At 47.3% G+C, this 26,162-nt stretch overlaps 1 protein-coding gene across 5 annotated transcripts in view; it reads left to right on the top strand.

Annotated features, from left to right (window-relative positions):
• The window catches only part of DAPK2 (death associated protein kinase 2), a 116,035-nt gene that overhangs the window by 74,533 nt on the left and 15,340 nt on the right, over nucleotides 1-26,162 (top strand). For all 5 annotated transcript variants that reach the window (XM_046654518.1, XM_046654514.1, XM_046654515.1 and 2 more), the window contains exons 5-9: nucleotides 14,267-14,396; nucleotides 18,472-18,520; nucleotides 19,328-19,354; nucleotides 24,079-24,231; nucleotides 25,274-25,319. In XM_046654518.1, coding sequence (XP_046510474.1) covers nucleotides 14,267-14,396; nucleotides 18,472-18,520; nucleotides 19,328-19,354; nucleotides 24,079-24,231; nucleotides 25,274-25,319 — 405 coding nt within the window. The remainder of the gene's footprint in view (nucleotides 1-14,266; nucleotides 14,397-18,471; nucleotides 18,521-19,327; nucleotides 19,355-24,078; nucleotides 24,232-25,273; nucleotides 25,320-26,162) is intronic.

Genomic DNA, 26,162 nt, shown 5'->3' with positions numbered 1-26,162 from the left:
ACCTTCCAGCTTTAAGGAGCAGGTGATGGGGGAGCTCTCTGGCCTGCCTTTGGAATATGAACAACCTCTCCTCCTGTGTTCAGCCATTGGGCTAGGACCGATGAGGCTCTGTGCCTGCTTATAACATGCTCCCAGCCTTGTGGCAGAGAGCAGATGGATGGACAATTAATGTACGATAAGCAGTCTTGGTAAAATAGGTCACGGCATGCTGTTGCCTAGAAATCTGTGATGGATCCTTGTCACCCATAGGATAAATGAACCCATTCTCAGCGTGGCACTCAGGCCTTTCTCACACTGCCATATCCCTGATCCTGGCCTCGTGCACCTTTCCCCACTCCAAAACACTAGCTCCAGGCAACAAGAGGACAGAGACGTGTTCTGGCCTGCTCCTCTGTTCACGCTGTTCCCATCCAGGAAGCTGCTGCTCTTTTTTTCTCTCTGCCCGTGAACTTCCTGCTCATCCTTTGAGGCCTGGCAGAAATGCCATTTCTCCTGGGAAGCCTTTCCCATCCCTGTCACCTCACAAAGCATAACTGAAAGCTAACCCTGCTTCTCTGCTTCTGTTGCCCTTTGCACAGACTTCTGCTGAGAGCGTTTATCATCATGAATCACTTTCTGCTGCTTGTTTCCAGCACAGCGCCTGACGCATGAGTTACTCAATGTTGAGTGAATGAGTAAATGAATGAATGAATGCCTTAGTAAGACAGATGCATGCCGGATGGCAAAGGCCCTTTTGTGTCACCTGGAAAAGGCAAAAGAGATCTCAGGCAGATTTCAATTCAATCATGTGAACATTTATTGAGGGATTATTGTATGCCAGGGGATAGAGTGACAAACATCAATGTGCTATGGTACCTGCCTTCCAAGGGCCTGCCATCTACTGGGAGATGGCTACAGTGAGACTCGTGTATTTTACAAAGATGGAAGTGACACCCATAGGGTAAATGAACCCGTTCTCAGCGTGGCACTCAGGCCTTTCTTACACTGCTGTAGCCCTGGTCCTAGCCTCATCCACCTTTCTCCACTCCAAAACACTAGCTCCAGGCAACAAGGCGACAGAGACGTGTTCTGGCCTCCTCCTCTGTTCACGCTGTTCACATCCAGGAAGATGCTGCTCTTTTTTTTTCCTCTGCCCATGGACTTCCTGCTCATCCTTTGAGGCCCAGCAGAAATGCCATTTCTCCTGGGAAGGCTTTCCCATCCCTGTACCTCAAAGGGGTAAGCTCTCTGCCTCAGCAGAGTGAATACCATCCCAGTGCACGTTGTCAATTCACCACAGAAAGGCCTGCTGAAGTGGGTAGGTAGGGGAGGTGAGGGTGCATGACGTTGCCCTGTATTTACATAGATGGAAGTCACACTGGGGCTGACTGCCCCTCGGTACCGGGTGGCACCCAATGTGCCTGTGGACATGCCTTCTGCAGGGTGGATTACCAGGAAATAGGGCTCCGTACCACCCAGGACCTCACCCTGGTATGTGATCCCAACACAAATAAAGGCCTTGTAGACAGCGCTTTGGTGTGGTTTTGTGTTTATTTTGGATTTGGGAGTTTCCCATCTGAGTATGGGTGTGTCCCCCACCCCCAAATCCAACTTGAGAATTCAGAAATGGAAGGTAGTCATCATGTCTGACTGGCGTTTTAAGCAAGAAGAACAAACTGTGAGAATGGACTGAAATTGTATGCAAGCCAGGAACCCAAAACTCTGAAGGGGCTTTTCGATTTATCTAAGCAGTGTTGAGGAGAGTGAATTCCTGAGCAAGATACTCCAAAAAGGCAAATTCCTTTATGCCCTGATCATCCTTTGACCTGTTCCTATGTTCATGATGTGATGGGGTCTGCTCATCAAGCTTTCATAAGAATGATATAGTAATACTTTAAATGTATATGGTACTTTCTAGAATACAGCATGCTTGCATACCTATTCTCTCATTTGATCCTCACAGCCACCCACTGACATACAAAGTATTGTCACTTTTTTACACACAAGGCAATTGAGATTCAGAGAGGTTAAGCAACTTGTCCAAGATCACACAGGTATTAAATAACAAGGCTGGGACTTGAACTTACCCAGTGAGGAAACAATGAGCAAAGCTGGGTGTCACCAGCTTTTATTTCACCAGGTTCTAACAGTGCAGATTTTTCACTCCCCTCAGTCATGCCTTTTACACACGGTTAGTCCAAAGGTCTGTACTATTCCATAAATTTATCCTTTCCACAGTTATTTTCTCATCTGGTCACATTGCTTTGCTTTCTAAAAGTTATTCTTCATACTTAAAAAAATTAATTTGTATTTTATTAATGGTTATAAAATGTGCATGCATTTGAAAGTAGAACTTAGAAAAATGAGACGATTTCCACACTAAAACCTGGGACCATGGCGTGGAGGTGAGACTTGGTGGAGATTTGACTGTCAAGATGGGGTGAAATTAGGGTCAGACTGTAGAGGTTTGGGGCAGACCAAGGCATTTGTACAGGTGGTCGCGACCTTGGGAGGCCGTGGAAAGCTTCTCCAATGCCTTTCATTATGAAAACATTTCAAAACATTTGAAGAAATTGAAAGAAGAATACAATAGACACCATTACACCCTCCCCTGAGATTCAACATTGGCCACATTTGCTTCACCTCTTTCTCTTTAAAAAAAAAGAAAAAAAAATTTATATTTATATAGAAAACATTATATGTATATAATGCTTTTTATATTTTATAAATATATAAACTTATAAAAATGTTATATATATATTATTTATATTATATATACACACTGACACATACACATATGTATGTATATATATGATTTTTTAAATTTTTGGTATAATTTGAAAGAAAATTGTAGCCATCCTGACACTTCACTTTTAACACTGCAGTGTGCATCTCCCAAGATTAAGGTCTGTCTCCTAGTGACCCACAATACCATTATCACACTTAAGAAAATTAACAATCATTTATTGAAGACTTTTAATTGGTGGAGAAATATGATTCTATTTCTGTTTTAGAAAGAATGTTCTCCTGTCAGGGGAGAAAGGATGGAGGGGAAGACAAGGCCAGTTGGAGGTTATGATAGGAATATGGGAAAGAGATGAACCAAAGGTACGCCATAAACATTTTTTAAAGGAAATGGATGGTCTTTTTTGCTATCATAAAAAGTAGTAACTCATAGAAAATACAGAAACATACGAAGAAGTTATCCACAGACTCTCCCCTCCAAAGCAACCATGATTAACATTTGGTGTATTTTCTCCAGCTTTTTGTGAACAGGTTTGTGTGCATGTGTGTTAAGATACTTATAAGTATTGCTTTTACAATTTTCTTCTTTCACTTTCCATTCTAACCCAAGCAGCCCACATGTGCTTGGAAGTGTTTTACTTTGCTGTATAATCTTTTATACAAGTCTTTCCTGATTTCCTTCCCCTCCCGATGTGTTCTGAGGGGTGGCCTCTTGTTTCCTGCTCCTCACATCCAAAGCTCAGCTTGTACCCCAGCCCCAGAGTGTACCCCATGAGCCCTTCATCTCAGTCCCAGGCATCAGATTGAGCCTGGAGCCCTATTTTGTGTGCTGGCTGCTTTAGCAACTACTACAAGGCCACTCTAGGGTAACCCGAGGAGAAGCGAACTGAGGACACTGAACTCCTAAATGTGGCAAAAATTAAACTATGGAGAGACATTATTAAAAGAGTTCTATAGATGTAATATAGATGCTTTGAAGTGGGGAGCATTAAACCAACCAGCTTATTCGTACAAGGTACAGCAGGAGGCCACATGGCAAAGTGGAAGGACAAGAGGAATAGGGGTTGAGCCTGCATTTGAGTCTCACCTCTGCTGTGTCATGTTGGGGAAGTCGCATCTCTGACCTTTCCTGACCTTGAAAGTGGAGATAATATTACCTTTCCTTCCTGTCCCATAGGAGCGAGTAAGGGACCAGGGAGATGTCAGTGTTTATGAAAGGGCCCTGCAACCTAAACTCTGTACAAGTGCTGGTTATGAATTTTAACTAGCCTTCCCATTAGGCCACATTTCTCCCTCTTCCTCTCTTTCCTCCAAAGGGATTCAGAGAAGGAAGTGGGCATGGAACTACCCAAAGAGGGAATAAGGTGGTGCTTTCCAGCTAGCACATTCCCAGGGTGGCAGGACACTGTGTGGGACTGATAGGGATTGGAGTGGATGTCATGATTCCCGTTTTACAGATGAGGAAACTGAGACAAAAATGCAGTGTCCTCCTCCTGTTTTGTCCTTATTGCCTGTGCCATCACTGTTGGGTGTTCAGAGGCCTCTTTCTGCTTCCAGATGCCCACAGCCCTCCACTCTGGACCCCTGCCCAGGCCTGAAGTACCTCTCAAGTTCCGTTCACAGCTCCATGGTCAGCCCTCCCACTGTAGCTAATCTCAGTAGGAGAGAAAGATTCTGATTCTGGGAACAGTGAAGGGTGGTAGAAAGAGCAGGTATCTTGGCACTAAGAAGACCTGGGCTCAAACCTGGCTCCACCATTTATTAGTTGTGTGGCGTAGCCTTGAGTAAGTTACTTAACTTCTTTGTTCCTCAGTTTCTCATCTGGAAAACGCAGACAGTAACCTACTTTACTGAGGTTCTGTGCGGTGGTATTCTGGTAACAGCCAGATCTCTGGGAAACAAACGTATGTATACACATACACACACACATGAAATTTATTATAAATTTTACCAATATAAAGGTTTGTAACATACAATTTACAAATAATAAAATATATAATACTTTCTTTTTGTTGTAAATTCCATAGAGTCGATTGATTCTTGTAGAACACTTTCCTTGATTTTTGCTAAACTCTTATATCAATAGCCAGCCTATGGATGCAGTTGACAAGTGAGTGTAGTTCCAACAAGAATGGTGGTTGATATTTTTGTCTATGTTAACACGTAAGGTGAAAATGAAACAATGAAGACGTGTGTTGGAACTTTACTTGTTTTTAATGACATGAGCGACTTCTTTGCTGAATTGGATAATAGTTTCTGAATATTGAAAAAATATCTCCTCGTTTTTCGGTGCTATTCACAAAATAACAGCTACAGATATGTCCCCCTTTTAAGTTTAATCTGTGTCATTAAGTGATCTTCTCCAGCACTCCTGAAGTCTAGAATCAAGAAGACAGGAAATCAAGTCCTGATTTGTAGTGTCTGCTAGTTTCCGTGGAGTCAGTACACCCACTGTGGCCAGTTTCAAGGTACCAACAAGATATCAGTGACTTGAGCTGGGAAGAGGGGTGGCACACCATTATGTAGTATTTCCCCGATACAGAGATAAAAGGCAGAAATAACCTCAAGAGCATAGAAAATACTAAGTTTATATAATTTAATTTTAATATTAAAGTAATATTGCTAGATAGTTCTGTTTAACAACTGGCTCACAAAATTCCTGCAAATTTAACCATCGGCTCTCATGAGCCGGTAGGCACCAGCTCTAGCACCCCCTGGTTCTCTGAGACCCTGTAGGGGAGAGCATTTTGTGAACAGGCTGGTGCTCCACGCAGGCTGATTGTTGTGGTGGCAGCAGTGGTGTAAGGATAATAGTGGCAGCCAGCGTTTACTGAGCACCAGCGAACGTGCAGGCTCTTCTCCGAGTGCTCTGCATGTATTTACTTATTTTAGCCACACAACCACCCTGTGAGGGAGGTTCCCTGGTCATGCTGGTTTCATAGAAAAGGGAGGTTGCTCGAGGGCTCCTGGGGCTTCATCGTGCCTCCTCAGAACCCCTTACCTGATTAATATCCCCATTTTGCAGAGGAGGGGCCAAGGCTCAGAGAGGTGAGTGACTTGCCAAGGTCACACAGCTAGCACAGGGCAGAAGTGAGATTCCAATTGGGGTCTGTCTGTTGACAGGGCCCTCTTTAGCACTGGTTTCCCAAACACTGGGCACTGTCTTGACTTTGACTTCCTTGGGGGGCTTGCTTTACAAAACTGATTCTGTAACTTCACTCCTGGTGGGCTGACTTAGTTGGTTTGGTATTTTTAACACAGTCCCCAGGGGACTCCAATGGGCAGTGAGGTCAGATGAGGGCCCCTAAAGCACAGCTTGGGGCTCAGAATGCCCAGATCCAGGCCCACGTTCCTCACTGGTTAGATGGGGATACTGGCTATTCATAGCTTGATGGCTGTGAGGATCTGATAAGGTGATGTTCCAGGAAAGCCCACGGCAAATGCTAGTTGTTGTGTGGCAAAGGCCATAACACCAGCATTGCTGATTGGCCCAAGACCAAAAGCCAGTGGTCCTGGAATGGCCTTGAAAGTGAATTTTTATTTCCCTCCCTCTACCCTACAAGAGCTTAGAGACAGTAGGTAGTGGTTTTCTCTCCTGCTTTATCAGGCAGAGCAGTGGGGGCTCAGAGCCATGCAGCAGCATCTCCCAGAGGAGGAGTCATGAGTGAGTGGCTAGAGGCTGTGGTTTAACAAATCCAGTGCAACTGAGTTGGGGTGCTTCCCTAAGCCACAGGTGTGAGTCTTCTGGGAAAAAGATGGAGCTGGGGTTGATGAGGCACCAGAGCTGAGAGGGAAATGCCCACTTTGCCAGCCAGCAGGGGTGATCCCAGCGGGTACCCTTGCATCAACTAGAGGAAGGGAGGCAGCATGGGAGAGGGGAGAGCACACAGGATTTGGAGTCAGCCTAAGCTTGAATCTCAGCTCCACTAGTTATCAGCTGGGGCACTTTGGGCAAGCACTTAACCTCTCTGAGCCTTGGTGTCTTCATCTGTAAAATGGGATGATGAGAGTACCTGCCTCAGAGAGTGAGACTCAAATAAGATGGGTGCAAATGCTTTGTAAACTAAGTGCTCTAGGTTTTGCTATATGTGAAACCCTGGGCTGTACACTGTGAGGAACACAGGAAGGGTGTGGGAAGCAGACCCCGCTCTGAGCAAGTGTGCAGTCTAGTGGCGGAGGCAAGGCTAATGCACAGAGCTCTTGGCAGTGGCTGGTACTATAGGTCGAAATTGCTGCATGAGTGTGGATCCAGGAGAGGGAAGGAGCACTGACGGGTCTGGGTGTTCGGATGAAGCTTCTAGGAGGAGGTAGAATTTTGGCTGGGCCTGGAAGGACGAGCTGGAGCTCAATGGGCAGATGCTAAAGACTCTCATTCTGGGAAAGAGAGATACGATCAAGGAAATAATCACAGAGATGATGATTATGGCTACAGTCCCCTTTATCTGCCTTGTTTGAGACTCTTAGTATTGCTTCTTGAAGTGGATTTTGACCTGAGGCTGACAGAGGCTAAGTAACTTGCCCAGTGTCAGACTGCTGGTAAATGGCAAAACTGGGATTCAAACTCAGGTTGTCAGGCTCTTAGCCATTATCTATCTTGATTCCCTAAAAGCAGAATGTGCGGGAGATGCATCTGTGATTGCATTGGCTCATTCATTCATTTATCCAGTACACAGTTCCTGAATACCTAATGCAAGGCCAGCCACTCTTGGGTGCTAGGGATGGAAATGGCAGGCAAGGCCCCTGTCCTCTCTCAGAGGGCTTCCTCCCTTTTGGGGCTCGTCCTCTCTCGTGGGGGTTCAGTATAGTGGGAAGAGGACACGTAAGAAAGTAATTTTAGTAATTATAGGCAGTTGGTTCTTTGCCAGAGGAGTGTCAGGGTACCATGCAGGCCCTTGGGTGGAAACAACTAGCTGCGTGTGTTGGAGGGGAGGGGGTCACAGAAGACGTTCCAGTGTGGAAGTGTTTGAGCTGGGTGGTGAGGCGGGAGAAGCAACTTGTCAGGAAGGCAGTCCAGCAGAGTGAACTGCAGGTTGGGCTGGGGATGAGGAGGGGGTCAGCTGGGATGTAGCAGAATGTGAGCTGGCCGGAGGTGGAAGGGTCTTGAATGCCAGATGGAGATGGGCATGGGGCATGGGCCACACTGGGGGCTGGTGGAGAGGGACTGCCTGTGTTCTCTCCACAATGTGCCAGGGGGAGAGTTTGCTGCAGCACTGTGGAAACCTGCCCACAGAGGCCTGGCAGCAAGTGGCCTTGCTTTCTCAGGTTGCCAGGCACTTCCTGAATAATCTGGGGCTGAGCTTGACATTTCCAGTGAAGGTTTGTAAGCAGCTTCCTTGTCCCCATAGCGCAGACCTGTCTGGCCCCCTGCTTTGCTGAGCTGAGCAGCCTCACCTGGTGACAGGCAGGCCATGTGAGCACCTGGAGAGGGCACTGGACTGGGCGTCAGCAGACTTGGGCTCTGCTCCTTGTTCAGTGACCTTGGCAGTTCCTTGACCTCTCTGGGCTGCTCTGCAACATGAAGGGACTATATATCTCTGAGGTCCCTTGCAGCCCCAACATTGTGAGTCTGGAGGTGAAATGGGGCTGGAGGAGGGAAGCAGAACATGCGTGGAGGAGGAGGAGGGCCTGTGAAGGGCACACTCTTCATTTGTGCGCAGGTGATTCAGCAGAGATTCGGTGAAGTTCCCAGGGATGACTGTTGTCAGTGCTGCATCCCACAAAGGAGAGAACAAACGTAGCCACTGTGTTCTGAAATCTCACTGGGCACTGCTCCTTACACGGACCATTTCTCTGAATCCTCGGAAAAACTCTATGCCCTGGTAGGTGTTGTCCCATTTTACAGATGGGAAACCAAGGCTCCAAGAGGTCCGATGACTTTGCCCAGGTTTCGCTGTGAGTGGTGGAGGTGGGATTTGAACCCACACCTGCCTGACTCTAAGCTCTGGTCTTTTGCACCTTACCTCGTAGCACCCTGAGGCTGCCTTCATCCTTCAGGGGCTCCTAGACATTCTGTACTGGGCGAGTGGAGATCACCTGACATGGGTCCCGCCTGGAGGACCAGCTTCCAGTTGGCACCATAGCAGGCACCTCTGGCCGGATCCACTGGGGTGCTAAGGGGCACGTTGGCCACTCCCACAGCTACCTGCCTGGTGGGCTCAGCTGGGTGGGTTTGTTTTGACAGGTGGGGCAGTTCCACCTCCTGTTGGGCTGGGCAGTGACGGCACCTATAGGAATGTGATCCTCCCTCCAGCTGGCTTTGGAGGTGATGTCAGGTGTGTGGTTGAAGTAAATAAAGCTGGAGGAGGAGGACAGGAGCGAGGGAGTATGGATAGGATCATACTAACCCAGAGGCCAGTCTGGCTTGGACCCAGCGGCCTGTGGTCGCAGCAGCCTGTTCTTCCTTCCTGACCTGTGGGGCCGGGAGACCTGAGTCTTGGCATGTCCTGCCTTGAGGCTGAGAGCAGTGGGAATTTGCCCAGCCAGCTTGGGAGGTTGTGCCATCTTGCAGTTGCAGAGCCTAGAGCCCAAAGGGGCTTTGGGTATCTTCCAGTGTCTATTTTAGAGTTGGGGGGCTGAGGCCCAGAGACAGGAGGTGGCCTGCTTAAACTCACACAGCCTTGGGTGGTGGAGCTGAAACTGGAGTTTCCCAATACTCATGCCTGGGCTTTTTTCCACCACCCTACCCTGTTTGGGGAGGGGGAAAGCAGAGAAGCTTAGACCAAGCCCTTGAGGAACTGCTGCTTTGCTGGCCTTCAGGCTACCCTTGGGGACCCTCCCGCAGTCCCTTTTCCCTCTTGGCTGAGCCCTGTGATAGCCCTGTGGGGAGGAGTGCACTCGGGCGCCCCTAGTGGTGGTGGAAGGGCCGCTGGCCTCCAGTTCTTTCAATTCATGTCAGCAAAGTTTAATGAAACATGCAGGATGCAAGACACCACAGGGGATGCCAGGAACCTTAAAACCCATCTGAATTTTCCCAGGGGCGCCACCACCCAGGAAGGCAGCATCACAGACTGAGAGACAGCGTTTATCCAGGACCACGGACTCTTAAGCATTGTCAGCGCTGAGGGTGTTAAGCACAAGGTCAGGGCCTGCTTCATTGAAAAGTAAGAGAGTAAAAGGAGGCAGGGATGGGGGATCGGCTCTGAAAGTGTGAAGATGAGTAAGAAGGGCATTGTAGGCAAGGGGAAGAGCTGGAGCAAAGGATGGAATTGAGTCATCATTCTGGGTATGGTGATACCCACCTGAGGGGATATGGGGTAGGTGCAGGCAGGTGCTGGGTGATGAAGCTGGAAAGGTAGCACAGGGCTTCCTGATATATCAGGCAGGGCATTTGGGCTTTCTCTAATGGTCAGTAGGACCACTGAAGATCTTTAATCAAACCAGGTGATGTGGAGGAGAGAGCAGGAGCTGGATTGCCCAGGAAGCTCATCTTGACTCTGCCATTACGAGCTATTGGACCTTGGGCAAATGCTTTATGTCTCTGAGCCCCTGTTCCCCTGCCTGTGAAATGGGAATGATAACAGCACCTACCACTCAGGGTAGCTGCAAGGACGACATAGAGCACTCGTGCGCTGCTTGCCTTGGTAGATGTTTGGTAAATGTCAGTCCCTGCCCTGCCTCCTGGGTACATCAGGCTTTTAGTGGAGGCTGGTATAGCAAGAGGGAAGCCTTTCTGAAAGCAAGAGGAGCTGCAGATATGGGGTCCGAATCTCCTGACCAGCCTGGAATCACCTTAGTGGCCTGGGAAGGAAGCAGGAAACATTAGTGGCAAGGAGCCCATGACATCTGTTCACTCTCTTTCAGGGCAGGTCTGAGCCTGGAGGAGCATCTGGTAGAAATGGCTCAAGGCGTGAGTTGTGAGGTGCGGACAAGAACCCAGGTCCTGACCACCCAGCAGGCCATTCCTGCTGCCGCGTGGCCACTTCCCAGCCTGAAACCCCCAGGCCATATCACTTTATCCACACCCACCTTGGGACTGTCTTTGCCAGGACCTCTGTCTTCTCACTGAAATGAAGAGAGTCTATCCCAGGAGGTCCTGAGACTCCTTTCTGAGCCTCTGAACACAGCATCAGGGCCAGGCCAGGGGCGGGGCTTGGGGCCACTCACCTGGATGAAAGCATCACTGGCAGAAAAGGCAGCCAGAGATGGGCAGCAGGTGCCAGAGCAGGAAAATAGCAAGGGTGCCCCAGGTTGCCAGACCCACATGGCATTCCCGCTTCTCCCTGTGATAGATTCCCAGAACCCCTGAGAAGTAGGGAAGGGGTATCATTTAGTCTAGTGTTCAGGGGCACAAGCTTTGGAGTCTGACAGATAGAGGTTAAAATCCCAGTGTCCATGAGCCAGTATTTCAGTCTTAGCTTCCCTTTCTGAAAAAGAGGAATGATAACCCCCACCACATCAGGTAGTTGAGAGGGCTCAGTGAGGTAGAAAGTATGTCATGTGCTTGGTGAGCACATTGCAGGGGCTTACCAAATGGCTCCTGTCCTTGCTCAGGGAATATTTATTGAGCACCTGGTGGATGCCTGGCTCTATACCAAGCTTGGGGAGATGAGAGAAACAGAACCCTCAAGAAGTTCATAGCCCATTGCAGGAGACGGATAAACAAGCCACCACCCTAAGACAGTGGAAGAAGCACAGAGTGTTATGGGAACTGGGGAGGTGGTGTGTGTGTGTGTGTGTGTGTGAAGACTTTCTGGAGGAGGTAGTATTTTACTGAAATGTGGATGGAATTAGCCAGATTTAGGGTAGGGACTGTGCAGGGACAGTGTTCCAAGCAGGGGAAAGGTCACCTGCTGTGTGTTAGGTTCTTGAGGTGGGGTCTGGGGACAGGTGGGACTCAGGGGAGAAAACATGGCTTTGCCCTGAGCTGCTCACAAGCCAGTGGAGAGGCTATTTCCCCTGGACTGTGGGCCACAGAGGTGAGAGGATGTGAGGCTAGGACCCGTCTCACCTCTCAGGGTGGTGCTACCTGGGAGAATTCAGCCTCCAATTGTTCTTCCTTCCTCCCTGTCATTCCCCACCCCCATCTCCACTGCCCCATAGTCCTGGGGATCATCAGGTCCAGTGTGTCTGCCTCTGTCCACTGCAGCTCCCATCCCCATTCAGCATGTATCATGTTGTGGTGCCTGTACCTCAAGCACACTGTGATAGTCAGAAAGACCCGGGCCTGGCCCCTCAGCCCCAGAGACAAGCCTCAGGGCCATTCCCTGGAGGAGAGGACAGTTCCCAGTAAGGTGACTGAAGAATGTGGTGGGATGGAGGGAGGAGAAGATGGTGGGCAGTGGGGAGATGCCTGGGAGATGGTGGGCAGTGGGGAGGGTACAGCTCTCTACATGGGGTGCCAGGACACTTGGGGTCCATGAGCAGCCACTGGAGGGCTGGCTTCGGGGCACTGGAGTGGGGCCCCTACCTGAGCCTGTCTCTTGACCTCTCCCTGCCCTCCACTCTCCTTGCAGCAGAGCCAAGAATCTGCTCTGCTTTGGGAAAAGACTTTGACACATTTTTCAAAATAAAGCTGAGAGAATTCTCCAGAGGGGAAAAAGAATAAACAAGCTGAAAAACATGCAAAAGGAAATGTATTATTTATTTTTTTAAAAAAGGAGAGGGCCCTCAGCCAGCTCACTTGAGTGTAAGTTTCCAGCCACTGTGACATGAGGTCCCAGAGACTTCAGGGAGCTGGGAAGTTTGGAGTCGGGGCGCCTAGAGTGTCTTCAGTCCAGATCCAGAATCAGTTCCGCTAACAGTTACGGCCGCCCTCAGCCTGGCAGCCTCTGCGCTCTGTGCCTCAGGGGGTGAAGATGCAGACCTGAATCCTCTCTCCAGCTGAGGATCCGCTTGGGGTGCTGGGACAAAGACAGCAAGGACTGTTGGACAAGGGAGAGCATGACAAATGTCATAACGAAAAGGTTCAAATAAGGAGGAAAGGGACTGGGGGAGGGAGAATTCACTTATGGTGGTGGGGGGCTCAGTGCTGGGGAGGGAGAGTTTCAAGGAGTAGATGGGTTGAATTAGACTTTGAAGCCCGGCTAGAATTTTGATGGGGAGAGATTGAGCAGAAGGCTTTCCAGGTAGAGCAAATGATGAGAGCAAAGGTGCAAGGTGGGAAATTCTTCAGCACTTTGAGAAACAGGGATATTCAATTTTCTTAAACATTTGTTTATTTATTCATTCATTCATTTAAAACCACTTTATTGAGATATAAGTCATATACGATACAATTCACCCATTTAAGGTATACAGTTTACAAGGTTGAACAACTAACACCACAATCAATTTTAGAAAATTTTCATCACCCCAAAAAGAAACCCCATGCCCATTATCAGTCACTCCCCATTCCCTCAGTCCTAGGCAGCTACTAATCTACTTTCTGTTTCTATGGATTTGCTTATTCAAGATATTTTTGTGTCAATGGAATCATAAAATACGTGGTCTTTTGTGACTGATGCTTTCACTTAGCATAATGTTTTCAAGGCTCATCCATGCTGTAGTGTGGATCAGTACTTCATTCCTTTTTATTTTTTAATTTGCCTTCATTCATTTTTATGGCTAGATAGTATTCCATTATATGGATGTACCACATTTTGTTTATCTACTCATCAGCTGATGGCTGTTTGTGTTGTTTCCACATTAAGACTATTATGAATATGCTGCTGTGAACATTGGTGTACAAGTGTCTGTGTGGCTGTATGTTTTCAGGACATTCCACTTTGAGTGGAGTGCAGGACAGTCACGGTGGGGAGTGGGAGGAAGGAGGGCGAAGCAGAGGGACCTGCTCACCCACAGTGTACTCTGAGCGGTTGAGCGAGAGTGAGAAAGATGGGCTCAGGTTCCTGTTCTAGCCTCACTGGGGCCCTAGGGTGTGTGAGGCCAGGGCAAGTCTGTCCCCCTACCAACACACACCCACATTGTTGTGTCAGTTCTGGGAGCTGCTTGCTGAGCTGGAAATAGCCTGGGCAGCTGGTATTTTCCCTGGAAATCAGGTGCATTTTTTCCTGTGTCCTGCTGGGGGCCAAAATTAGTTAAACACATAGAGAAATGTGAGCTGCATTGTTGGTCTAGAGGAGGGGAGTGTTGTCAACAGGAAGCTGGCTGGCCAGGGGAAAGAGGTGGTCAGGAAGACAAAGGTCAATAAGCCAAGCGTAAGCCGAGACTAAGCTACAACACCCCTGCCCCCATCACACTCACACAGAGGCGGTGGTTTCGTCTACAGAAAATGCTGCAGGTTCTCCCTGGCCCCATTTGACAGATGGGGAAACAGAGGCACTGCAGTAAGGGATCTGCCCGTCAGAGACAGAAAGGGGATTAAAGTCTCCAGTCCTGCTGTAAGCAGCAGGTTTGGTAAAACCCAGGCCTTCCCCTCAGCACTATGCCTGTTTTGAGTTCACAGGAGAAGACCGAGGACACAAAAACAAGACAGAGTTTATACTGTTTTAGTCTCCTAAAAAGGAATGCCAAACCCACCCCAAACCCGAAGCAAAAACACAAAACAAGGCTTTAATTACCATCTTTTCTTTTCTTCCTTTGCTTCTTTTCTTTTGTTCTCCAGCCAGAAAACATTATGTTGTTAGACAAGAATATTCCCATTCCACACATCAAGCTGATTGACTTTGGCCTGGCTCATGAAATAGAAGACGGAGTTGAATTTAAGAACATTTTTGGGACGCCAGAATTTGTTGGTGAGTTTTAGGCCTATTTCTCTCTCAGCTGGGAATCCAGGATCAAAATGTAGAGAAATCCCAGAAGAAATCCTGTGTCTGGGGCTGTGGCCTCTGGGATGAGATGACACCTTGGGGACCTCTAGAAACCTGATGGGTGGGGAAGAAAATGTCTTGCTGGGCCTCTGGGTGTGGGTCCAGTTGCTGGCTTTGAGCGCCCAGTGGGGCAGGGGGAGCACAGGTGGGGCTCAAGGCCTTTGCAGAGTTAAATGCCCCAGAGCTGGCTCCACCTCCTGCTCTTAGATAAGTTTATTGTGAAGATTTAAAATTACCTCGCCCTCTTGCATTCCCATAGACTCAACTTTCTCTGGAGTCCTTTTGATTTCCTGAAAAGGAAAAGGAAAATCATCTGCCAGGTGCCAGATCCACCCACTCGCCTCTCCTGTGTGCCTGGCCTTTACTCATGCCCTGAGGCCCAGCTCCAGCAGGGCTCTGGCTACCTCTCTTCTATCTGTTTCTCTCACCCTTGGCCCAGGCCCCAGAAACCCCCTCCCGGGGCTTGGGCTGCAGGTTGGAGGTCACAAAGAAACAGCCTGGCGGAGGGTAAGGAATGAGAGTTGAGAACCCCCTCTCTCTGCTTTGGGAGTTGGAGTGGCCTTGGAAATGGAGGGAAGGCATGGTCTCTTCAAAACCTGGGCGCTGAAACTTCTGACCACAGTCTAATCGAAAAGGAAGACAGAATGTGTCAGATCATCCACCCTGACAGATTTTCAGGCCATACATACCAGCTCTGCAGCCACTATCGAATGGTGCTGAGAGACCCCACAGACCCAGGGCAAAGGAAGCTCTCTGTGTGCCAGGCACTATGCCTGGTGCTCTACAGACATTATCTCAGTTAATCCTCAAATGACCTCATGAAGCAGATATAGTTATTTTCTCTATCAAGTTCTTTGTTCAAGAAAACAACCAGTAGGTGGTGGAGTTGAGATTTGTAAACAGATACATCCAGCAACAAAGCCTGTGCTCTTTCCATTACGTGGGGTTTTCTTCCTAAGAAAACCCTGCCCCCCAAGGGGCTTACAGTTTAGTTGTGGAAACAACACATCAAACCACAAAATAAGAGTGCTGGAAGGATCATCTGGTCTAGTTTAACAAATGTGGAATTGGAGGGCTGGGGGATTTTAGTTAAGGTCAACCAGTGGTTATTCTTCACCTACCATATGACAGATATGAGAAGTGTGAGCCGTGTGGTTGGTCTAGAGGAGGGGAGTGTTGTCAACAGGAAGCTGGCTGGTCAGGGGAAAGAGGTGGTCAGGAAGATGACAGTAAGGAGTCACACTCAGAATGACACACCCAAGATCACACAATGAGTTGATGGCAGAGCCACTTGAACCTGGGGTACAAGACAGCTATTCTCACACTTTGTCCCTAGGCAGCACTTGCAGCCCACCATTCACATATGTGGTAAAAATGACTATGTTTGTTTAGTTAAGTTCATACCAAGTGTGAAATAACGATAAATGGTTCAACTAGAAATTCAGAGCAATAATGAAGAGGTGTCACAAGACAGGATGTGATTAATTGTAAAACAGGTGATATAGACAGCTCTGAAAGACTGTTCAAACAAGATACCCACTCTGGCAAAGTCAGTGGGATCAGTCAAGGCCTTGAGTAAGTAAGGGACAAGGGGCTGGTGTTGTGGGTGGGAGAAGTGTCTGAAGAGGGCTGGGAAGGAGCTAGGATAGAGGAGGAGCACATCCAGGTTCAGTCATTGATAGCAGAGGGGTAGGGCCAGAATTAGTGCATCTATCGGGGACAAACCACTGTCCACTCTGGATGGACCAGAGAGTTTCTACCAGACTGGCTGTACGAGTCGGATATTGTTGGGTGGGGCCAGACTGTGGAGGATTTTGCCCAGTGGTATGGTGGTAAATGTCTAACAACCAGGTCTCAAGACAAAATAAAACCCTAATTTATAGTATTTGCCAATTTTAAGCTACCAATATGTTGTCACTGAATTTGGAGTTGGGAAGAGATGCACACAGTTGACTCTCATGAGCCAGTATCACTCACTCCAGTCCAGAATTGCTTTTATTTGCACCTTATATACATAGGGTGACTTCTCTAAGCCTCTGCCCAAATTGTGATGACTTTCTTTACCCAAGACTCCTGAGAAACAGGTTGTAACCACCCTCGCTACTCCCACCATTCCTTTGAAATTTCCTCTTGAGACTCAGGGTTAAAAAGTTAGTGTCAGGTTTCAGGAGCGTGGTGGACCCAGTTTCCAAAAGCCTCTCACTACAAAACTGGATTCCTTTTTGTTTTTAAAAGATTGGCACCTGAGCTAACATCTGTTGCCAATCTTCTTTTTTTTCCTTCTTCTTTTCCCCAAAGCCCCCCAGTACATAGTTGTATGTTCTACTTGTAGGTCCTTCTGGCTGTACTATATGGGACGCCGCCTCAGCATGGCCTGATGAGCAGTGCCATGTCTGTACCCAGGATCCAAACTGGTGAAACCCCGGGCCTCCAAAATGGAGCACGTGAACTTAACCACTTGACCACAGGGCTGACCCCCAAAACTGGATTCTTGAGAAAAATATTCTCGTTAATGCAATTCTGGGCTCGTAGGAAATAAGAGACATCTTTAAAGGTAGTAATTCCTTTAGCATCACCTGTCCCACCCCCAAAAGCCAGTGAAATTAACTTAGAGTTGGAGCTGTGAGGAGCGAAAAAATTCAATAGGAGGACCTCTCCTACAGGCAAGTGCGCATATTGGCATTTCAGTTAGAGACTAGCAAGATTCAGATATTCAAAGACTTAAGATACTGAAATTATCTACCGTTGACTATAAAATAAATGAAATGTATATATATATAAAAAAAGGTAGAATCACAAGAATGAGCAAGCAACAAGAGACTGTCAAAAATGACCAGGCAAATTCTGAAAAGAATCGGATAGAACTTTAAGGAACTCAATAGGGCCAGCCTGGTGGCCTAATGGTTAAGTTCACACACTCCACTTCAGTGGCCCAGGTTTCGCTGGTTCGGATCCCAGGCACAGACCTACACACCACTCAAACCATGCTGTGGTGGCATCCCACATACAAAGTAGAGGAAGATTGGCACAAGTGTTAGCTCAGTGACAATCTTCCTCACCAAAAAAAAAGAGAAAGAAATTCAATATATACTTGTGGAAATTTAAAACTCAATAAATGGGTTAAATAGCAGATTACACACAGCTGAGGAGAGAATTGAATTGGAAGACTAAGCTGAAAAAAATTGTCTAGAGTACCACAGAGTGACAAAGACATAGATACATAAAGAGAGGATAAGCAAAAGAGGGTAAAAAAAGAAAGCCTAAGGTAGGTCTGTTTGGCATCCCAGCAGAGGGAATAGAGATGATAGAGGAGCAATATTTGGCGAGAGTGACTGAGTATTTTCAGAACTTAGGTAAAAACATGCATCCCCAGATGCAGAAAGGATAATGTATATTAAACAGAAAAAAAAAATGAATCCACACCTAGACACAATATAGTTAAACTCTAGGGTACAAAGACAAAGAGAAGACCTTAAAAGTAGTCAGAGAGAAAAGATGGAGCAGTTATTTTTTAAAAACCCAATAATTAGACTGACATCATACTGCTCAAAACAATAATGGAAGCCAGTGTCCAATAGAATATTATCTTCAAAGAGCTGAGGAGAAATAGTGTGGATTCCTTCTCTGCCCTCTTTTCTTCTTCATCACCCTTCAGCGCTGACCTGACTAGTTTGTGCCAGAGTTTTAAAGCAGGCCTTGTCGCTAGGCCCCATTTCTCCTTCCTGCGTCTCCCTCTCCGTACCCTCCTCTTCCTTTCTCAGCTCTTCCCATGTACTTTCCTTCTTCCTCACTGTCAAGGCCTCTTTGTGAAAGGTTTCTACCGGGATAACAGGGAACTTCCTCAAAATTCTTAGACTTGGATTATCTCCATCCACTCCTATGATTTTCCTTAGTGGAGACTTAGGATGGAGACATTTGGCTCCAAACTCCGTAAAATTCCCTATAGCCATCTCTTCTCGTCTTCATCCTCCTGCTGACTCTTCGATATGGCTCCTTTCAGCTCCAGAAATTGTGAACTATGAGCCCCTGGGACTGGAGGCTGACATGTGGTAAGTTGTACAGGTCACCCAGGTGGCCTAGGGATCCTTCCAAGGGCAGAAAGCCTCAGACCCTAGCTCTGGCTGACATCCCCCTTGCCCCTGAATCCCCTTTCTCCACACTCACCTTTCAGAGCCTCTGGCTGCTCCAGGTTTGCAGGACTTGTGGCCTGGGCAGCGGGGGGCAGCTGGGCCTGGAGTTGAGGATGGTTAGAACATGGCTGAGGCAGAGGACAAGGGGAGAGGTGAGGCTGGAGGTTCAGGCTCACCCCTGAGGCCTGCCACAGCCATAATAGAGATAATAGTCACACTAGGTCATTCAGTCAGTCTACCAGGGGACCACTGAGAGCCTGTCGTGTTCCAGGCGCCGGGTTGGGTCAGGGGATACCACAGTGGTTGATTCTCTGCGCAGGTAGGACTCATTTCGTTTGGACAGTGCTTTACAGTTGGCCGAGCACTTTGATTACTTGGTTTTCTAAAATCCTCCCAGCAGTTGTCTGAGGTAGTTATCATTCTCCTCATTTTATGAGGAGAAAGAGGCTCAGAGGGATGAAGGACTTGCCCCAATCACAGCCTGCAAGTGCAGGAGTCTGAGCTTGAACTTGGGTCCTCAGACTCAATGTCCAGAGCCCAATGACCCCAAACACGTCCCAGGCTGCTGCTGAAGAGTGGACGGAGAGAGGCATGGGGCTTAAAATCACATCCAGAGGTCACCGTAGAGGGGCAAGTGACCACTTCCCCTGAGAACCACGCGAGGAGGCCGTTGCCGGTCTGTGATTAGAGCCAGGAACCCTGACTTGACTGTTCTTTGTTTTGCAGGAGCATAGGCGTCATCACCTACATCCTGTGAGTATCCCTGATCCCGGGGCCCAGACCCACTTAGATCTAGGGAAACCGGGAGGAATGAGAGAGAGGCAGGCAGACAGACAGACAGACTGACATTTACTGATTTTACTGATTTGCTCATTTACTATGAGCCAAATGCATTCAATCCACACAGCAAACCTGAAGTTAAGCGCTCCTAGCACCATTTCATACTTTTGACCCTGGGGTTGAGGTTGAGCAGGAACCCAGGGGAGAAGCCTGTGGCCCTCCATCTGTGCAGCCTGTGTCTGCATCCCCACCCTGGCCAGGGACCCACCCCTCAGCCTCACCCAGGCTGAGGCTTCCTATGAGAATGTCCATTTTCACTCGGAAGGCTTGAGACAGCTCTCCAGCTGCCGTACCTTCCCTGATCCTGCTTCTTCCTTCTCTCTCTTTCTCCCTCCCTTTCCCCAGCTCTTTCATTCTCTCCTCCTTTTTGCCTGGAGTCTCTCTTTCCTGTCCCTGAAGTATTAAGTTGCTTAAGCAGAGATTTCCTGTGTAGCCCCGTGTGTAGTAGATCTGTCACTTTCCATCTCTTTGGTCTTGGGCAGATACTTAACCTCTCAGCCTGTTTTTCTCATCAGAAAATTAGGAATTGCAAACTTCCCGCTACAGGTGCATTGTGAGGGTTAAATAAGCCGACATGTGTAAGTTTCCCAGCGCTGCTCTGGCACATAAGACATGGCTGATTAATAGGTGTTTATTCCATCATTGCTTCCCAACCATTGTCCCTTCACAGCACATCTGGAAAATCCTGTGGGTTTTTTTTTAAATTGAGGTCATATTGGCTTATAACGTTGTGTAACTTCAGGTGTACTTTATTATATATCAGTTTCTGTATAGACTGCATTGTGCTCACCACCGTTTTTATCCATCACCATACGTATGTGCCCCTTTACCCTTTTTGCTCTCCCCCTACCCCCTTCCCCTCTGGTAACTGCTAATCTGGGCTCCTTATCCTTGTGTGTTTATCTTCCACGTGAGTGAAATCTTATGGTGTTTGTCTCTCCCTGTCCGGCTTATTTCCGTAGCATAATACCCTCAAAGTCCATCCATGTAGTCACGAATGGCACAATTTTGTCTTTTTTTATGGCTGAGTAGTATTCTGTTGTATATATATATACCACATCTTCTTTATCCAATCATCCGTCGATGGGCACTTGCATTGCTTCTACGTCTTGGCTGTTGTGAATAACGCTGCAGTGAACATAAGGGTGCATAAATCTCTTTGAATTGCTGATTTTGTGTTTTTTGGATAAATATCAGTAGTGGGATAGTTGGATCATATGGTATTTCTATTTTTAACTTTTTGAGAAATGTCCATACTGTTTTCCATGGTGGCTGCGCCAGTTTGCATTCCCACCAGCTGTGTATGAGGGTTCCCTTTTTTCCACATCCTCTCCAACATTTGTTATTTCTTGGCTTGTTAATTATAGCTGTTCTGACAGTTGTAAGGTGATATCTCATTGTAGTTTTGATTTGCATTTCCCTCATGATTAGTGATGCTGAACATCTTTTTATGTGCCTGTTGACCATCTGTATATCTTCTTCGGAAAAATGTCTATTCATATCTTCTGTCCATTTTTTGATCGGCTTGTTTGTCTTTTTGTTGTTGAGTTGTATGAGTTCTTTATATATTTTGGAAATTAACCCCTTGTTGGATGTATGATTTATAAATATTTTCTCCCAGTTCATGGGTTGTCTTTTTGTTTTGTTCATGGTTTCCTTTGCCTTGAAGAAGCATTTTAGTCTGTTGTAGTTCCATTTGTTTATTTTTTCTTTTGTTTCCCTTGTCTGAGTAGGCATGGTATTCAAAAAGATACTGCTGGGGCCAGCCCAGTGGCGCAGCAGTTAAGTTTGCACATTCCGCTTCTCAGTGGCCCCGGGGTTCACTGGTTCAGATCTCGGGTGTGGATATGGCACTGCTTGGCTAAAGCCATGCTGTGGTAGGGATCCCATATATAAAGTAGATGGAAGATGGGCATGGATGTTAGCTCAGGGCCAGTCTTCCTCAGCAAAAAGAAGAGGATTGGCAGCAGTTAGCTCAGGGCTAATCTTCCTCAAAAAAATAACAAAATAAAGTAAAATAAAAAAGGTACTGCTAAGACCAATGCCAAGGAGTGTACTGCCTATATTTTCTTCTAGGAGTTTTATGGTTTCAGGTCTTACATTCAAGCCTTTAATCCACTTTGAGTTAATTTTTGTGTATGGTGTAAGACAATGGTCTGCTTTCATTCTTTTGCATGTCCAGTTTTCCCAGCACCATTTATTGAAGAGATTTTCCTTTTTCCATTGTATGTTCTTGGCTCCTTTGTCAAAGATTGGCTATCTGTAGACGTGTGGTTTTATTTCTGGGCTTTCAACTCCATTCCATTGATCTATGTGTCTGTTTTTGTGCCAGTACCATCCTGTTTTGATTACTATAGCTTTATAGTATATTTTGAAGTCAGGGAGTGTGATACATCCTGTTTTGTTCTTCTTTCTCAGGATTGCTTTGGCTATTCGGGGTCTTTTGTTGTTCTACATAAATTTTAGGATTCTTTGTTCTATTTCTGTGAAGACTGTCATTGGGATTTGGGTTGGGATTGCATTGAATCTGTAGATTGCTTTAGGTAATATGGACATTTTAACTATGTTTATGCTTCCAATCCATGAGCATGGAATATCTTTCCATTTCTTTATGTCATCATTGATTTCTTTTGTAATGTCTTATACTTTTCATTGTATACGTTCTTTACCCCCTTGGTTAAATTTATTCCTAGATATTTTATTCTTTTTGTTGTGATTGTAAGTGGGATTGTACTCTTGACTTCTCTGGAACATGCTGTTTTTATGGCAAACTGGGTAAGAGTCAGCCCATAGTCAGAGGGGACAGGGGACACCAGAGCTCAACAGCTAAGGGGATCATTCTCTCAACACCACATAAACCAGTTCTCTGCGTCTTCCAGCAGCACTTGGACTGGGAGCTCTGTATGATGTGGTGGACCCCCTGCACTGCAGCAGAGGGTCTCAACCCTGGCTGCTCATTAGACCTTTTAATACCCATCATGCCCCAGGCCCCACCCCAGATCTATTAAGTCAGATCTTTGAAACCTTGATTTCTTCAGAACTCTGGTTTCCATACTGAAATACTAAGGAATTCCAGTGTTTACAGGACATGTAGCCTTCTTGTAGCTCATTGAATTCCACACAGTTTATTGACTGCCTGCTTCATGGTGGGCACTGTGCCATGCACTTGGAATACTGACATGAGGATACAGTCTGCCCTGCTTGCCTGTGTCGGAGGGAGACAGGTAACTGTCACCTGGTGGGACCAAGGTTATGCTAGAGGTTATGCTGGAACAGATGGGAGAGCCACTGGTTTGCTGGGGCTGCAGAAGTTTAAGAAGAGAGAGATTTGAACTGGGGTATACAGAATGAGGTTAATACTCCAGGTGGAAAAGGAGGGAAGAGCTGTCCTGCTGAGGAAAGGAAAAGTGAGTATGTTTAGTATGGTGAAATGTACTGAGCATGTGGTAGGGACCAACTTCTGATGCCTTGCTTGGGAGTTTAGATGTGATCCTATAGAAAATTAGGAGTGGTAGAAGGTTCTTCTATAATAATGACAATGACAATAATAATGGCCATCAATTCCAGAGCTCTTAGTATGGACCAGGGTTGCATGGAACATTTTTTATATATTTATTCTTCATAACAATCATATGAGGTGGAGACTTTTATTTTCTTAATTTTACAGATGAGGAAACTGAAGCTCCGCTTGGGTAACTTACCCAGGTTCACACATGAGTGGCAGAGCTGGGATTCAAACCCAGGATTGAAATATCAAATTTCTCCCAGTGCACCTTGCTGCTACCATGCTAAGACAGCATCAGTGGAGATAGGGATGACCTTTAAGAGATATTTCGTAAATGAAACCAATAAGAATTTTTGGCCAGTTAGATGTGAGGGAATGGAAGGAAGAGTCAGAGGTGGTGGCTGTGTTTCTAGCTTGGGTACATTTGTGAAGTGACATTAATCAAGGCAGGGAGTGCATGGAGGGAAGTTTGGGCCCAATGACTTCTGGGACAGTGGCTCATCTGGGAAGAGGTATCACATAAGCAACTGGAATTTGAGTCAGGAGACAGTGGATTCGGGAGTCACTATTTGATGACACATCCTTGACAAACCCTGCAGGGGAACCTCAGACGCTCGTCCGGTCCCTAGTTGCCATCCACTTCCACAGTTCTCAGGCTTTGCTCACGCTGCTCCACTAGCCTAGAAGACCTTCCATCTTCTTCTCTGACTGGTGACAAACCTCTTCATTCTTCAAGACACAACTGATGTAAATGTCAACTCTCCCAGGAAGCCTGCACAGGACCTCCCCTCTATCCTGTTCTGCCCCAGCCCACTTTCTGGCCTTCTGTTATATTCTGCCCTGCTTTGCTGGGGATTATGAATAGCCATGCCCCTGTGTCTCTCTCCCCTCTTTTTTGAGTCCCCTGAAGATACAGTTTCTCTCTGTCCTACTCCTACTAAGTACTGGGAGCTCCATAAAGTGTATTGAATTGGACCCAGTAGAAAAGGCTGCTGACTGGCTGCCCAGAGGGGCCAGGCACTGTTGCTAGGAGCCTCCCATCCCCATGCAACAGTACGAGTTAGGGGTCCCTGAGTGCATCTCCCCATTCCATCTACCTTCCTACCTTCACATGTTCCCTCTTTGTACTCAGCCTGAGTGGAGCGTCCCCTTTCCTGGGAGACACGAAGCAGGAAACACTGGCAAATATCACAGCAGTGAGTTACAACTTTGATGAGGAATTCTTCAGCCAGACCAGCGAGCTGGCCAAGGACTTCATTCGGAAGCTTCTAGTTAAAGAGACCCGGTAAGAGGACAGAGAGAGGCACTGGCTTCTCAGGTACTGACCTCCTCCTATTGCCTCTCCCAAAGACTTGTCAGTCTGTCCCCACTTTGCGCGGGCTGTCATCCACTCTATTGTGGTCTGATCTGGGCAGGTGCTGAGAAGTGTGGACCAGCTAAGACTTGGCATTTGTCTTGTTTGCTCAAGTCTTTCTGCTTTCTTTTCCTACTGAAATGCAAATAACTCTGTGTGTGTACGTGTGTGTGTGTGTGTGTGTGTGTTTAGAAGTCAGCTTGGGTTTCTCTAGGGCTCATTATCTTTTGCAGTGTCTCCCAAAGGCACCTAGAACTAGAATTTTTAAAAGGCAGCATTTTCAAGCCAATTCAGCTGGGAGAAAGGGGAGGCAGGCTCAGAGGGGTCATTAAGAGAGAGGATAGGAGACATACTAATCCTACCCCTTCTTTAGGGCCAATCGGGAGCCCTGCAGCTATGGGCTCAAAGCAGGAGATAGGCTAGGGGTTGTAGGGTGCTGGGTGCCCAGAGAATGGCCTAGATGGGGCAGGGGGAAGGTCCACACACTCTAGAAGGCCGTGTCCTCTTAGTCCCGCAGACTTCAGAGAAGGCTAGAGTGGGGTCTTCTAAAGTGCAGGGGCCGGAATTCCCTGTCTAAGGGCGGTGCTAGGTAGGATCATCCTACTGGGAACAGAGCAGGGAAGGGCAGAGAAGGGATCTAGGAGACAAATAGAAAAACAGAGACCAAAGGTTTGGCAATGCAGAGCTGGAAGCTCGAATGAGCACTTAGGACTCTCCTATGGCGTTAAACCCTTCAACTTTGGGACCAAGGACGAGGGTTTATGTAATGTCAATCTATTGAGGTCTGCCTGGACCACTTTCTCTGGAGTGTAGGGAATTCAGCCAGTTCCTCGTCCATCTTGGTATCCCCCATTATTCTGGTGATGGCAGTAGTCAAAAAATGCCAAAATGCAGTTCTAAAAAGAATAAGAGTAGAGACTGTCGCTCTCAGCTTCTGTCCTCATGGATCACTGTTTTCTCATCTTCATTGCAGGAAACGGCTCACAATTGAAGAGGCTCTCAGACACCCCTGGATCACGGTAAGGACAGTGATGAGTTCTAGTGAGCAGGCAGGTCCCTGCTGTGTTGCCAGGGCTGGCTAGAGTGGCCGGATGCAGGGGGCCCATGGAAAGGCGTTTGCTTGAAACACTGATCCTCGGGCACAGCTGAAAGCTGCTCGGGGGCTCCGCAGGGTCTGGGCTTGTTCAAATAGGTTTATAGTTTAAGTTTATGTTTTACAGGTTGAGGTGACTTATGAAATGAAACCCTCACAAACCTCAGTCGAAACCCTTTTTCTTTGAGGCCATCTTGCAAAGTGTTCTTTGTCAGAGGACATGTCACTATCATTCTCAAGCAGAAATCAGGACTCCCCAGTTGTAGAGAGAGATCGATGACAATTAAAAACCACAACTTGTAACCAGGGCTCCTTCTTTCTGATTTTGGAGCTCTGAGTAAAAGATGACAGTCAAACCAGTCACCCAGCTTCCTCAGGCACCTGGACACCTCAGGGACTAGGGCTCTGAGATGGAGCCTGGTGGGGAAGAGAGGCAGCTGCTCTCAGGGCAGTTTCAATCCCTCTGGGGAGGGTGGAGGCGCGAAGGTGAATCCCTGCCTAACCCACTTTGTAATCGGGCTTCCAGCTGCTGGTTTTTCAGAGGGCCTTGCAGTCTAATCACGTACAGTAAAGTGCTAGTGAAAAGCAGGGGGGGATCAGGACACTGGGATTCTGGCCCTAGTTTTGCTGACTGATGAGATGTGCACACCCAGGGACGTCACCAGACTTCCCATTCACCTGGATTATTAAATGAGGTGGCTGGCGAGGGTGATCTGAGGGTGCAGATGAGAAGGGAGATGGAGAGCAGGGAGGGCTGCAGCCCTCGGAG

Source organism: Equus quagga, chromosome 2 (genome assembly GCF_021613505.1).
Source record: "Equus quagga isolate Etosha38 chromosome 2, UCLA_HA_Equagga_1.0, whole genome shotgun sequence".
In the NCBI taxonomy this organism is placed as follows: Eukaryota; Metazoa; Chordata; class Mammalia; order Perissodactyla; family Equidae; genus Equus; species Equus quagga.
The sequence above is the reverse complement of the archived record's forward strand: the minus strand, read 5'-3'. Positions and strand labels throughout refer to the sequence as shown.